Source organism: Phymastichus coffea, unplaced genomic scaffold (assembly GCF_024137745.1).
Source record: "Phymastichus coffea isolate CEN01 unplaced genomic scaffold, Cenicafe_Pcof_1.1 PCOF00076, whole genome shotgun sequence".
Lineage (NCBI taxonomy): Eukaryota > Metazoa > Arthropoda > Insecta > Hymenoptera > Eulophidae > Phymastichus > Phymastichus coffea.
In genome coordinates, this window is record NW_026706887.1 from 341,745 (window position 1) to 352,240 (window position 10,496).

At 30.7% G+C, this 10,496-nt stretch overlaps 3 protein-coding genes across 4 annotated transcripts; 1 reads left to right on the plus strand and 2 right to left on the minus strand.

The window, feature by feature from the left end:
- The first annotated feature begins 1,059 nt into the window (after positions 1-1,059).
- Positions 1,060-7,670, plus strand: LOC131668315 (ecto-NOX disulfide-thiol exchanger 2). The gene is made up of 11 exons (XM_058942383.1): positions 1,060-1,728; positions 2,207-2,456; positions 2,612-2,841; positions 2,919-3,260; positions 3,323-3,540; positions 3,608-3,802; positions 3,880-4,063; positions 5,121-5,227; positions 6,209-6,403; positions 6,515-6,821; positions 7,319-7,670. The coding sequence occupies exons 1-11, from the start codon at positions 1,680-1,682 to the stop codon at positions 7,534-7,536; spliced, it is 2,295 nt and encodes a 764-aa protein (XP_058798366.1). The 5' UTR covers positions 1,060-1,679; the 3' UTR covers positions 7,537-7,670.
- Positions 7,671-7,679: 9 nt separating this feature from the next.
- Positions 7,680-8,810, minus strand: LOC131668318 (N-acetyltransferase 9-like protein). 2 transcript variants are annotated; one of them, XM_058942386.1, is made up of 7 exons: positions 8,680-8,810; positions 8,491-8,600; positions 8,345-8,401; positions 8,254-8,265; positions 8,125-8,184; positions 7,943-8,037; positions 7,680-7,863 (listed from the first exon to the last, which is right to left on the minus strand). In XM_058942386.1, the coding sequence occupies exons 1-7, from the start codon at positions 8,754-8,756 to the stop codon at positions 7,747-7,749; spliced, it is 528 nt and encodes a 175-aa protein (XP_058798369.1). In that variant the 5' UTR covers positions 8,757-8,810; the 3' UTR covers positions 7,680-7,746. The 2 variants fall into 2 exon arrangements, with proteins under 2 accessions (XP_058798369.1, XP_058798368.1); XM_058942385.1 differs by having other exon boundaries at positions 8,125-8,265.
- On the minus strand, positions 8,781-10,131 carry LOC131668317 (uncharacterized). The gene is made up of 2 exons (XM_058942384.1): positions 9,635-10,131; positions 8,781-9,496 (listed from the first exon to the last, which is right to left on the minus strand). The coding sequence occupies exons 1-2, from the start codon at positions 9,812-9,814 to the stop codon at positions 9,074-9,076; spliced, it is 603 nt and encodes a 200-aa protein (XP_058798367.1). The 5' UTR covers positions 9,815-10,131; the 3' UTR covers positions 8,781-9,073.
- Positions 10,132-10,496: the final 365 nt, after the last annotated feature.

Consider the following 10,496-nt stretch of genomic DNA (forward strand, 5'->3'; position numbering starts at 1 on the left):
CCGTAAAACTTGCATTATTACATCTATTAGAATAGATGACAACAATGCGATCCGAATATGCCTAATATTTAAGCATTATTTCAAGTGAATATTAAACTGTTTACTCTTAGCCATTGTAGAATTTTAGCTTATCCGTCGTATACATTTGATTTACTGTAGATGAGATGCTTGGGGAACTTCTAATATCTTTCGCAATCGTTACGAACCTTCTAAAATCAAAGTATAATACCAGTCTTCGCATATTTTGGAATTTTCAGGTTTGGCACTAATAAATAAGTCTCTCTTTTTTGAAGTATTATTATTTGAGTTGCAGCTTTAAACGAAATGAAAGCTAAGACTTTCGAAATAATTATCTTCAATATCCAACCAATTATTCGCTTTCATTTCATTTCTCAGCTACGATCAGCACTTAATGATAATTGCCTTATCGTCACACTCCAGGGCACCTTTTGAGAATGACAATGGATTGTTAAAATAAACGACACAGTAAGAACGATTTTCACAAGGCATTGATTTGATTGCACAAAAGAATATTGGAATTTTAAGATCTCGGTCAAAGCGCTAAAAAAACAATCTAATACGAAATACGACGTTGGAAATATACCCGAAATGTTATGTGAGTAATGTTTGCTAGGGCAATAACTTGTCATACGTCAACGCTATATTTCTTTATTATGCTAATTATAATATAAACGTGTGTACACATCGACATTGAAAGTTCTGTGGAATAGATAAAGGTGCTACCTTGAAGATGTATTATTATATGTATTACTGAATTTACTTGCGAGTTGCACGATGCCAGCTATTATCGATTTATCATTTAACGGAATTCATTCCTGAGACTCATTCCAAGAATCAGCCAATCTGTAGGCTATTCTAAACATAATCTCTCGGCTGTTGATGACTATTATTCGTGTCTCTTGATTATAAATATACGAGGTTTATTAGTTTCGACGGATATCTGCCGTACTTTCAAATATTATAAGTCTAATAACTGTATCTTTTAATGCCACTGAAAACTTTATACATATAATCTATACTGCTCAGAAAAGCAATTTCTTTCAATTCGGAATGAGTGATGACATAAGATAGAGGTTTTAAAACATAAAAATCCAACGTGCGTTAAAAAAAAGTAAATATTGATGGCGATATCAAAGATAGATAAACACTATTTGCGTGATATCGGACTTTTGGCGTCGATCGTTTAAGTCTGCAAGCGACCACGAATAGGAGCCTTTGGAAAGCTGAAATGCAACACAGTGCGCACTAGATATAGTGACTGCAAACTGCAGAGTACTTATAGGCATTGCGCAGGCTCACTGCTGCGAACTGCCACAATGAACGAATGAGATATGCACGGAAAGAGTGTGTCTGGCGTCTCGTTAGTCGTTGTCTCGTTTGGCTTTTCTAGTCAGTGTGATCTGCGCTGCAGAATGTAGTTATAGCCGTACGTTACTTAGATCTACTCGACGAGTTAAACAGTGCGTGGGTGCCGCGAGTAGGCGCGCCACTAATTGTAATCGCTGTAGCTTATGCGCCAGCGTATTCTTACTCGAATTACCTCCTCGATGAATTTATACATTTAGAGCATTATTTGCTCGATCCAGAACTGCTGCTAGTGCGCCTGCTACTGGTTTTGTCATCCAGGAGACCCTTGCGCACACATCTTACACAAAAAAATGGCTTTCAACTTCCCTGGAATGCCAGCTCCCGCTATGTCTGCCATGGGTAAGAACTACCCCTCGTTATTGATTTTATAACCTGTTATTATTGTTAAACTCCTGTTTTCTCTTTAATATTATATTATTGTAACACTTGTATTTTTTTTCTTTTGTTTTATTTTTTTCTTGTGCAACATACTGTTGACAATAATGAATTATCAAGTTTTTTTATTGTATGTATTTTAATTATGCATTATTTTCATTATGCAAAAAAAAGTCAAATAATGTCGTTTAGTAATTTTTCTAGTAACTAATTTATAAGTACTTTATTTTTATATTGTCCTTTGTTTATATTTACATTTTTTAAGAAATATACCATGAAATATAACTTTTATAGCAACTTTTAAAATTATTTTTTTCACATGGTGATAAGCAATATTCTATATTAAATTGAATTAGGCACAATATGTTTAATCTAGCATATATTCTTTGATTTTATCATGTATTTGAAATTGCTCTTACTAATGTTTGCACATTTTTTAAAGGTATGGGGCCAATAGGACCTTTAACTACTCTACCTGGAGCACAAAATTTTATAGAACTAGCCAGTCAAGGATTTCCACCTATGCCACCCCCCATATCAATACCTGGAATGAACGATTCTCCTTTGGAGTTCAGTACCAACAAAAATCAACCTGTTATAAGAGAAGCTTCTGATGATAATGATAGAAGAAGTGACAAAAGTGATGGTCGAAGAGACAGGGATACAAGAGACATACGGGATAATAATAGGAGGTATTACTTATCATAGTCATATTGTAGAAAATATTTTACCATGAAAAAGTGCTAATAATAACTTGTTATAAAAGTATTGAATTTTAATAAATTAAAGGTAAAAAATTAAATTAAAGTATCAATTTTTTTATTATAACAATTTTCTGAATATCTAGACCTAGAGGAGATCGTGACAGACGTGATCGAGATAGAGATCGTAGAGATGACAGAAATGATAGAGACAGAAGAGATGACAGACGAAATGATGACAGAGAAAATGTGATAACTGCCACAAATAATAGTCATAGTAATAACACTGTGACTTCCACATCAAACTCATCAACTAATGCTCCAGGACTGGGACCAGCTCTGGATCCATCGTCAGGAGTCTGGAGCGTTGGCATTGGTTTGGACAATCAACTTAATATATGTGGATGAAGCAATTGACAAATTTTATTAACTAATTAAATATTTATTTCATAGGATATCCAATGATGGGAATGGGACCAATGGGGACTGTAGGACCTTTAATGGGTGAAATGCCACTTGGTCCTCACATAAGTCATGCTCATAGTTATGGACCTATGGGAATGAGCATGATTCCTCATGAAAGTGCCATGATGGGGACTCCCATACTAAATCCAGAACAGATTATAAATGAAGCAGCTAGTCAAATAATAAGTGGATCATTACCTTCTTCTGTATCACAAGGCACCAAAGAAATTATACATTGTAAAAGCTGTACTTTATTTCCTCCAAATCCCAATGCTCCACCTCCTACAACAAGAGAAAGACCTCCAGGTTGTAGAACAATATTTGTTGGAGGTAAATTTAATTAAATAATTTCAACTTTTCTGTGACATTTTAAAAATTTTTCCCACCTGCAGGTTTGCCTGAAAATATTACAGAAGGTGTAATTCAAGAAATATTTGAGCGGTGTGGAGAAATAACTACTTTGAGGCTTTCAAAGAAAAATTTTTGTCACATTCGTTTCGTTTTAGAAGCTAGTGTTGATGCAGCAATTTATCTATCTGGCTATAGAGTTAGAATTGGTTCAAATGGTGACTCTGTTAATACTGGTAGATTACACGTCGATTTTGCTCAGGTACATAGAATAGTTAAATATGTATCACTTTATTAGTGGCTATAATTTATTTTAATAAAACTTTAAGGCTAGAGATGATCAATATGAATGGGAATGTAGACAACGACAACTTCAAAGAGAGCAGAGACATAGAGAACGGGTGGAGAAAGAAAGACAAAGACCACCATCAAGTCCACCACCTGTGATTCATTATACTGATCATGAAGCGTCAAATATTTGTGAAAAAATCAAACAGGATGATACTTTTATGAAAGCTGTGCAAGTAATTAACAAGATAAATTATATTTAAACGATTTTCATAAATGTTGATCAACTTTAATTATAGAACGTTTACATTAGGTTGTTGTAACTTGGCTAGAACGAGGAGATTGTACTAAACGGAATGCTACCACGTTTTATTCAATGATTCAATCAACCAATTCTCATGTTCGTCGACTGTTGACTGAAAAAGCGACTTATGAAGAAGAACTTCAGAAAGCAAAAGAACTATTGAAAGGAAGAATGCAAGGATTGCTCATACAATGTAAGTATAATATTTTTAATTGCTCTCTGGTATTAGTTCAGTCATATCCTTGAGTTCGTTTCAACGTTGAAAGCATACCTACATTACTATTGCTTATTGTTGGTAAGTGCAGCTGGTCATACAAATTTTCAAATGTTGCTCATCGATGGAAGTAATGGAACTTTGCGATACTTTTAATATGCTACGTAAATTATTTGTAAATTTTGAAATGGCATTTTTCATGTGGTTCCTTGTTTCAGTTCATCAATAATCAAAATGAACTAAGTTTTTTCATAAGACTCATTAAGATATCTTTTGAAAAGTATTCTAAACAAATTTAACAGTTTTTTATTATTTTTGTAATTCAAAGAAATTAAATTGAATAGTTAAGAATAATATTTCTATATAAGATATTTCAGCGAGTCTGACACTATTCATTTTATTGCCTATCATTCTAAAAGCTTAAAATACTCTATTGAAATTGACGACTTGAGGCTTTGGAGAAACAAGGTGGGTGAAGAATGCTAACTTTTACTTTATGATTCCAGTCTCCAAGGTCCAGGACTATTTCACCCAAAAATGATGTACTCTTTGTACAGATAGAATAATAGAGCATCAAAAAGTATAGTCAATTGCATGCTTTTAAAGTTAAGAAAGACATTCACGTGGTGTTTGGGAAAATATTAATAAACTAAGAAAATCATTTCCAATGATAGATTTTTTTCATTTCTGCTAAAAATGAAATCCACAAAAATATATCGTCTTTCTCTAAAATTATAGTCGCGTTATTTAGAAAAAAATGTGTTATTGGAAATAATGCTAGAAATTGGAGTCACAAAGTACCTAATTTGTATTTAGAAAAAACAAAAAGCCTGGCTTTAAAAAAACCAACAAAGTTTCTGGTTTGGTTGTAAATGACGTTGCTGCTGAAGAAACAATGAGTGTAAGAGGTAGAGAATGAGTGAATAAGGTGGAAGAGCAAATTGAAATTAATTTATAGGAAGCTATGAAATAGGGTATACAACAGGGATTTGTTGTGTTTTTGTATGCAACTTACGATTCCTGTGTTCAACAACAGTCAGTCAGATTGAACGAGTATTTACCGCGGCGAGCCACAAGAAGGTTTGGGATCACTTCACCAAGGCACAACGAAAAAACATTGAAATGTGGAAGAAACAGTCTTCGGTATGTATTTGCTTCTCTAATGTCAATGCAGTCAAGGCATTGGTCCCTCTTTTTTTGTCATTTTTTGAATTTACCAAATCCTCTGGGTATTGCGATAAAAGGTCTTAAAATTTTGAAGCTCACGTGCTTAATTGAAATACGATTTCAATTTGTTTTCCTTTTTTCACAATTGGTTTAATTAGCTTTTTCTGCTATGAGTAAATTCGTCGTGCGTTGAATGGATTAGTCCCTTGCTTCATATTTATTAGTAATACAGCATTTACTAACGTTTGGCGATTTTCAAATTCTTAACATAATCGTTGTTAAGTAATTGCGGGAAATTAAACTATCGCTTTTTAACTCTTAGGCATAATGGATATTACATTTGTTAACGTATTCTATACCAGACTATAAGGTAAGTACTGCTGTGATCTCGGAAATAAGAAAAAGCTTTTTTTGGGAAAATAAGCATAGTCAGACACAAGCTCATTTTATCGCGAAAGTTATCTTTTATTGGCAATAAACTCGATAAGCAAGAAAAAGGTAATGATGAGAAAATTTTCAGCCAAATTGTGATGTTTTCGAGTTGACCAGGTGGTAAAACGGTATTGATCAAGCATCAAGAAATTGTAATATTCTCATTTTTGCATGAACTATATTGATCCTCAACTTTTTCTTTGGCTTTTTGTATTTTCTTAGTCATTTTTTACTTGAATATCTGGATATTCTGTCCATAGCGAGGTAAGATTTAGTTATTATTGAAAGAAATTGATTTTTAAATTTTAATGAAATTTGACTTACTTTCGACTTAAATATAGGATTCATACTTTGATTCTTATTACAAGTTTTTGAACAACATAGTTTTATCATATAGTATTAAATAATTTATTGAACATCAACACATTAAGTTAAAAATATATTTTCCGATAAAATGGGAAGCATGAACATATAAAAACTGCTTTTCTTGTATTTTAATAAAATTAATAATGTATAATGTAACAGGAAATTAAGGCCATTCAGCTGGAAGAAACTGTTATGGAAGGTGAAGGTGAGATGGAGGTATCTGATTCAGAAGATGAACCTCAACGTAAAAAATTACGTAATCAACCGACAGCCAATGAAGATTCTGAACGACTGCAAGCTATCAAAGAAGAAAATGACAGTTTACGTTGCCAGTTAGAAGCTTATAAAAATGAAGTGAGTAAAGTTTGCATGTTGTTATATATTTTCAAGTATTTTTTATTTACTATTTGATAAACAACTCAATTTTAATTGTCACATTTTCCATAAACTTTCTTTAATTTTCAGGTTGATTTATTAAAATCGGAAACCAAAGTTGATATTGATGCTAAAGAAAAACAGATGAAAATGTTACAACAGACATTGAAAGGTATGCAGGAGCAGTTGATGCAATCAAGAAAACAACAAGCTCAAGATGATCAGAGAATCAAAGACTTAACAGTTAAATTGAATTTAAGTAAAAAAGAAGAACCTCAAGAAAATGAAGTCATTACTTTGGACAAAGATGATGATACGAATGATGAACTTACTTCAAAACCAAGTGTAACTCCATCTGGTTTATCTCAAATAAATCAAAAAGATGCTAAGCTAATAGGTAAATAACAGAAAATTAGTACAAGCAAATTTGTATTTCATTATGAATGAAATTCTTAGTGCATTTTTGAAACAGAATCTTGTAAATGAAAAATTAAGAATTTTTTACAATCTAACAAACTACAATATTTTTTACATTTTCTATAAATATATAGTGTTAATAATTTGATAGCATAATTTATAGACCATTAGATATATTATCAAAATATATGTACATTATATATAATCTAATGGGCAGTAAGTCTGCCCTGGTATAATAATTAAATGTTATTATCTTTTTATTTGCAAAAAGCAAGTAAAACGTTCAATTTTTTAGGCTGCCTGAACAAATTATTAATTCTATTTAGAATTTCATATTCTTTAAATACCTAAAAGCAGCTACAAGGTTCTGTCAATCAAAATCACTAAGCATTTTGTTCAGTTTGCTATTTTTCCTGGACTAAATAATATCATCAATAGTTTGAAACAAATTCTGTCAAATTTTTTTGTTATTTTCAGGATTGATTGCAATATTTTTACACATTCACCCATTCGGTGCAAGTTTAGACTACATTTTTTATTACCTCCAAAAAATGGAACCCAACCTTAGACTTAATGACGTTGAAAGCTTAATGCAACGGTTTCCTCATGTATTCAAGCAGGAGCTGTCAGGAATAGGCGCTAACATGGAAAGACGTTGGCAATTTTCTGGTTTGAATCCCTACAGAAGCCAATAAAATTATTTGTTATTTGTTAATTTACAAGCAAAGTTCTGTGATCAATTTGGCTTTGTAAGCATATTAAAGAAGATTGCCTTAAAATAATGCATTACATTATTTCATTTTTATTGTTTTTTTAAGTTTCAAAAAATTATGTTTATTAGAAAGACCTGTAACTGAAACTGATTTTTTACAAAATTAAAAAAATTAAATTACATTTATAATATCCTATTTGTAATTTTCATCTTTTATCATGTTGGGAGTCTGATTTTGGAGCCATTTAATCCATTCAAAATCAACAACTTTTTGTAATGTAAATTCCTTGAAAATATCACTCCTTGATACCTAAAACAATTACAATCAAACTTTAATATCATTGAATGATTTATGGTTACCAATCTTAAACATGATTAGTATGGAATACCTCTTCAAATCCTAATTTTCTAAACATATTAATACTTTTTTCATTAGATATAGAAATTTTTGCTAAATATTTGATCACATTTAAGTTTTCAATACCTATGAAAAATGAAAAAAATTCTTAAATTAAGCTAAAATCAGATGATTTGTTTAGGATATTTTGTGATGAATGAATATATATATTACCATATCTCAGCATAAGAATTGCTGATTCCCAGCCATAGCCTTTACCTCTATGACATGTTTCTGCAATCATAATTTCTATTTCAGCATTTTTATTGCAATTTGCATCATTGAAAAATAAGTTGATGTCACCAATCATAGCATCTATAAAGGAAATTGTGAGTTGTTGTTCATGCAATGCAATCAATTATAATACATGCATATAATAGTAAAATTTATTTACCTATTTCATTTAAAGTTTCCTCATACAAAGATTTATTCAATATTATAAAAGTACATTCTGTAAATAAAAATATAAAATTTCAAAATAACGCAAAAATATATTTTTTAATAATCTTACAAAAAATATTAAAATTAAAAATATAATACTATCTTCGTCCTCGAACCAACTTTTTTGCATTTTATATTCATCTTCTAATGTTAATGGTTCTGATGCAGTAAGTTGCTGCAGTTCTTCAGATTTCATCCATTCATGGTACCTGATGGAACATTCAAAAGCTATTTAATTCAAATTTCATGTATTATTTTATTATTTATTACTGAATGTGTATAATTAACCTTAAAACGTGGTTCTCTTTATAAGGAATGAAAATAACATTTTTTCCAATTATTTTAGTAGATTTATTTTCTTTCATTATCAAAAAACAGGTATCTTACACTATTAACTTCTCACAATAATTAAGTTTCAGGCACTTTACTGTTATTAATTTTATATTTGAGATACACTTACTGGTTATCATTGATCATTCAGCACAATTCAAAATGTACTGCTTTCATTTTAAATAGCAATCATTATACTTCTGAAAAAATAGCAATAAAATAATAGCATTAATTAAAAGTAATGATCAATGATCGTATTGTAATGAATTTATTTGCTTATATACACTTTCTAGCTATGTTTATAAATTAAAATGTATGTATGTACAATTATTGAAAATATAAAATATCTAAACTACTTCTTTATAATTTTATAATAACAAGGAGAATATATTGGCTCCATTGGTGGTTCATTTATTGGTATTGGTTTCCTTATATTATCATAAGAAATATTTTTAATAGGTGTTTTTGAATTAATTGATTCTCTTATCTCAAAATCATTCAAACAATTGTTTTCAAGTAAGGGTGAATTTATCAAATCACTAACATCGTTGATGAACAAAGAACTATTGTTAGAAGAAAGAGATTTTAATCGATTATTTAAATCTACAAAATCACTTTCAATAGCTTCTTCAACATATCCATTTTCAACAAATAATACTTTGATTTCTTCTAATTCTTTTTCCAAAGTGGTTACTTCTTCAATTTTTTCTTCAAGTTCTTGTGTAGAAGCTTCTTCAAGGGAAATAATAAATTTTCTGCTTTCCTCAATATCATCCTGACACATCAAATCATATTGCCATTATTAATAATTACATTGGCTATATGACCTAGATTCTTTCAATTTTCTCTCTTTTTCTCTCGATTGTTAAATAGAATATTTAAATATGCAATAGCATTCAATAAAAAACATTACCTTGAGCTGTTTAAGATCTGTTTTTAAATTTTCTACAACTTGTTTTGCAATATTTTGAGTTTCCTCATTGTTATTACAGAGAAGGACATGGGGCATATTCCATATATCTTGCAGTTTAGTTATTTCTTCGTCCACATTTGCTCCAACTTTTCTAAGATTTCCAAAGTAGGTCTCGGTCATTTTTCATTAAATATTGCGATAAAAATAAAAGCGTCTTCGTGATTCGTAATGACGATGACAATAACATTAAAGAACATAACCGCTATATTTAAAAAATGAAGTATGGAGAAAAGGCAATAAAATAAAAATCCCTATAGGATACACTCATGTTTACAAAGATCTAATCAACAAATGGAGAACAGTCTTCCTGCTGACGTCCCGCTTATAATCAGCAATACCGGCTTACCCGGCGTTGCCGCTAGAAAATATTTTTTCAGAGTCCTTAGAAATTATCCCATTTAACATAATGCAATAATTTCTAGGGACCCTGAGAAAAATTTTTCGAGTGGCAACACTGGCTTAAACACTTACAACCAGTGGTCGGCCGCGAAATACTCCCGAGCTCTGTAGCTGCCTTCACTGCTTGCGATTTCGAGCCGAGAGCATGTTAAGGTCCGGTTTCCAACGAAGTATTTTTAATGCGATTAATATTTTCTTTTTTATTGAAATTTAATACATTATATGTAGATGGTAGAGTGGTGGCTCTAGAAAATATTATGATAACTATTTAAATTAAATTCTATTATCCATTTGTGTTTAATGCGGTAAAAAAAAATTTCCTTTTATGTGTTACGCGCGAGTTTTAATAGTAGTAAACTAAAATATTATTTATCTCAAATAAATGTTCGTATTTATCGTACTA

What these genes read in the sequence shown, in the direction of transcription:
- LOC131668315 (XM_058942383.1), top strand. Translation starts at nt 1,680, where the DNA reads ATGGCTTTCAACTTCCCTGGAATGCCAGCTCCCGCTATGTCTGCCATG. An exon ending in TCCCGCTATGTCTGCCATGG is followed by an intron (nt 1,729 to 2,206) that starts GTAAGAACTACC and finishes CATTTTTTAAAG; the next exon opens with GTATGGGGCCAATAGGACCT. An exon ending in AAAAGATGCTAAGCTAATAG is followed by an intron (nt 6,822 to 7,318) that starts GTAAATAACAGA and finishes TGTTATTTTCAG; the next exon opens with GATTGATTGCAATATTTTTA.
- LOC131668318 (XM_058942385.1), bottom strand. Translation starts at nt 8,756, where the DNA reads ATGAAAGAAAATAAATCTACTAAAATAATTGGAAAAAATGTTATTTTC. An exon ending in AAAGAGAACCACGTTTTAAG is followed by an intron (nt 8,601 to 8,679) that starts GTTAATTATACA and finishes ATGTTCCATCAG; the next exon opens with GTACCATGAATGGATGAAAT. An exon ending in GAAAATTAGGATTTGAAGAG is followed by an intron (nt 7,864 to 7,942) that starts GTATTCCATACT and finishes TAATTGTTTTAG; the next exon opens with GTATCAAGGAGTGATATTTT.
- LOC131668317 (XM_058942384.1), bottom strand. Translation starts at nt 9,814, where the DNA reads ATGACCGAGACCTACTTTGGAAATCTTAGAAAAGTTGGAGCAAATGTG. An exon ending in CAGATCTTAAACAGCTCAAG is followed by an intron (nt 9,497 to 9,634) that starts GTAATGTTTTTT and finishes TTGATGTGTCAG; the next exon opens with GATGATATTGAGGAAAGCAG.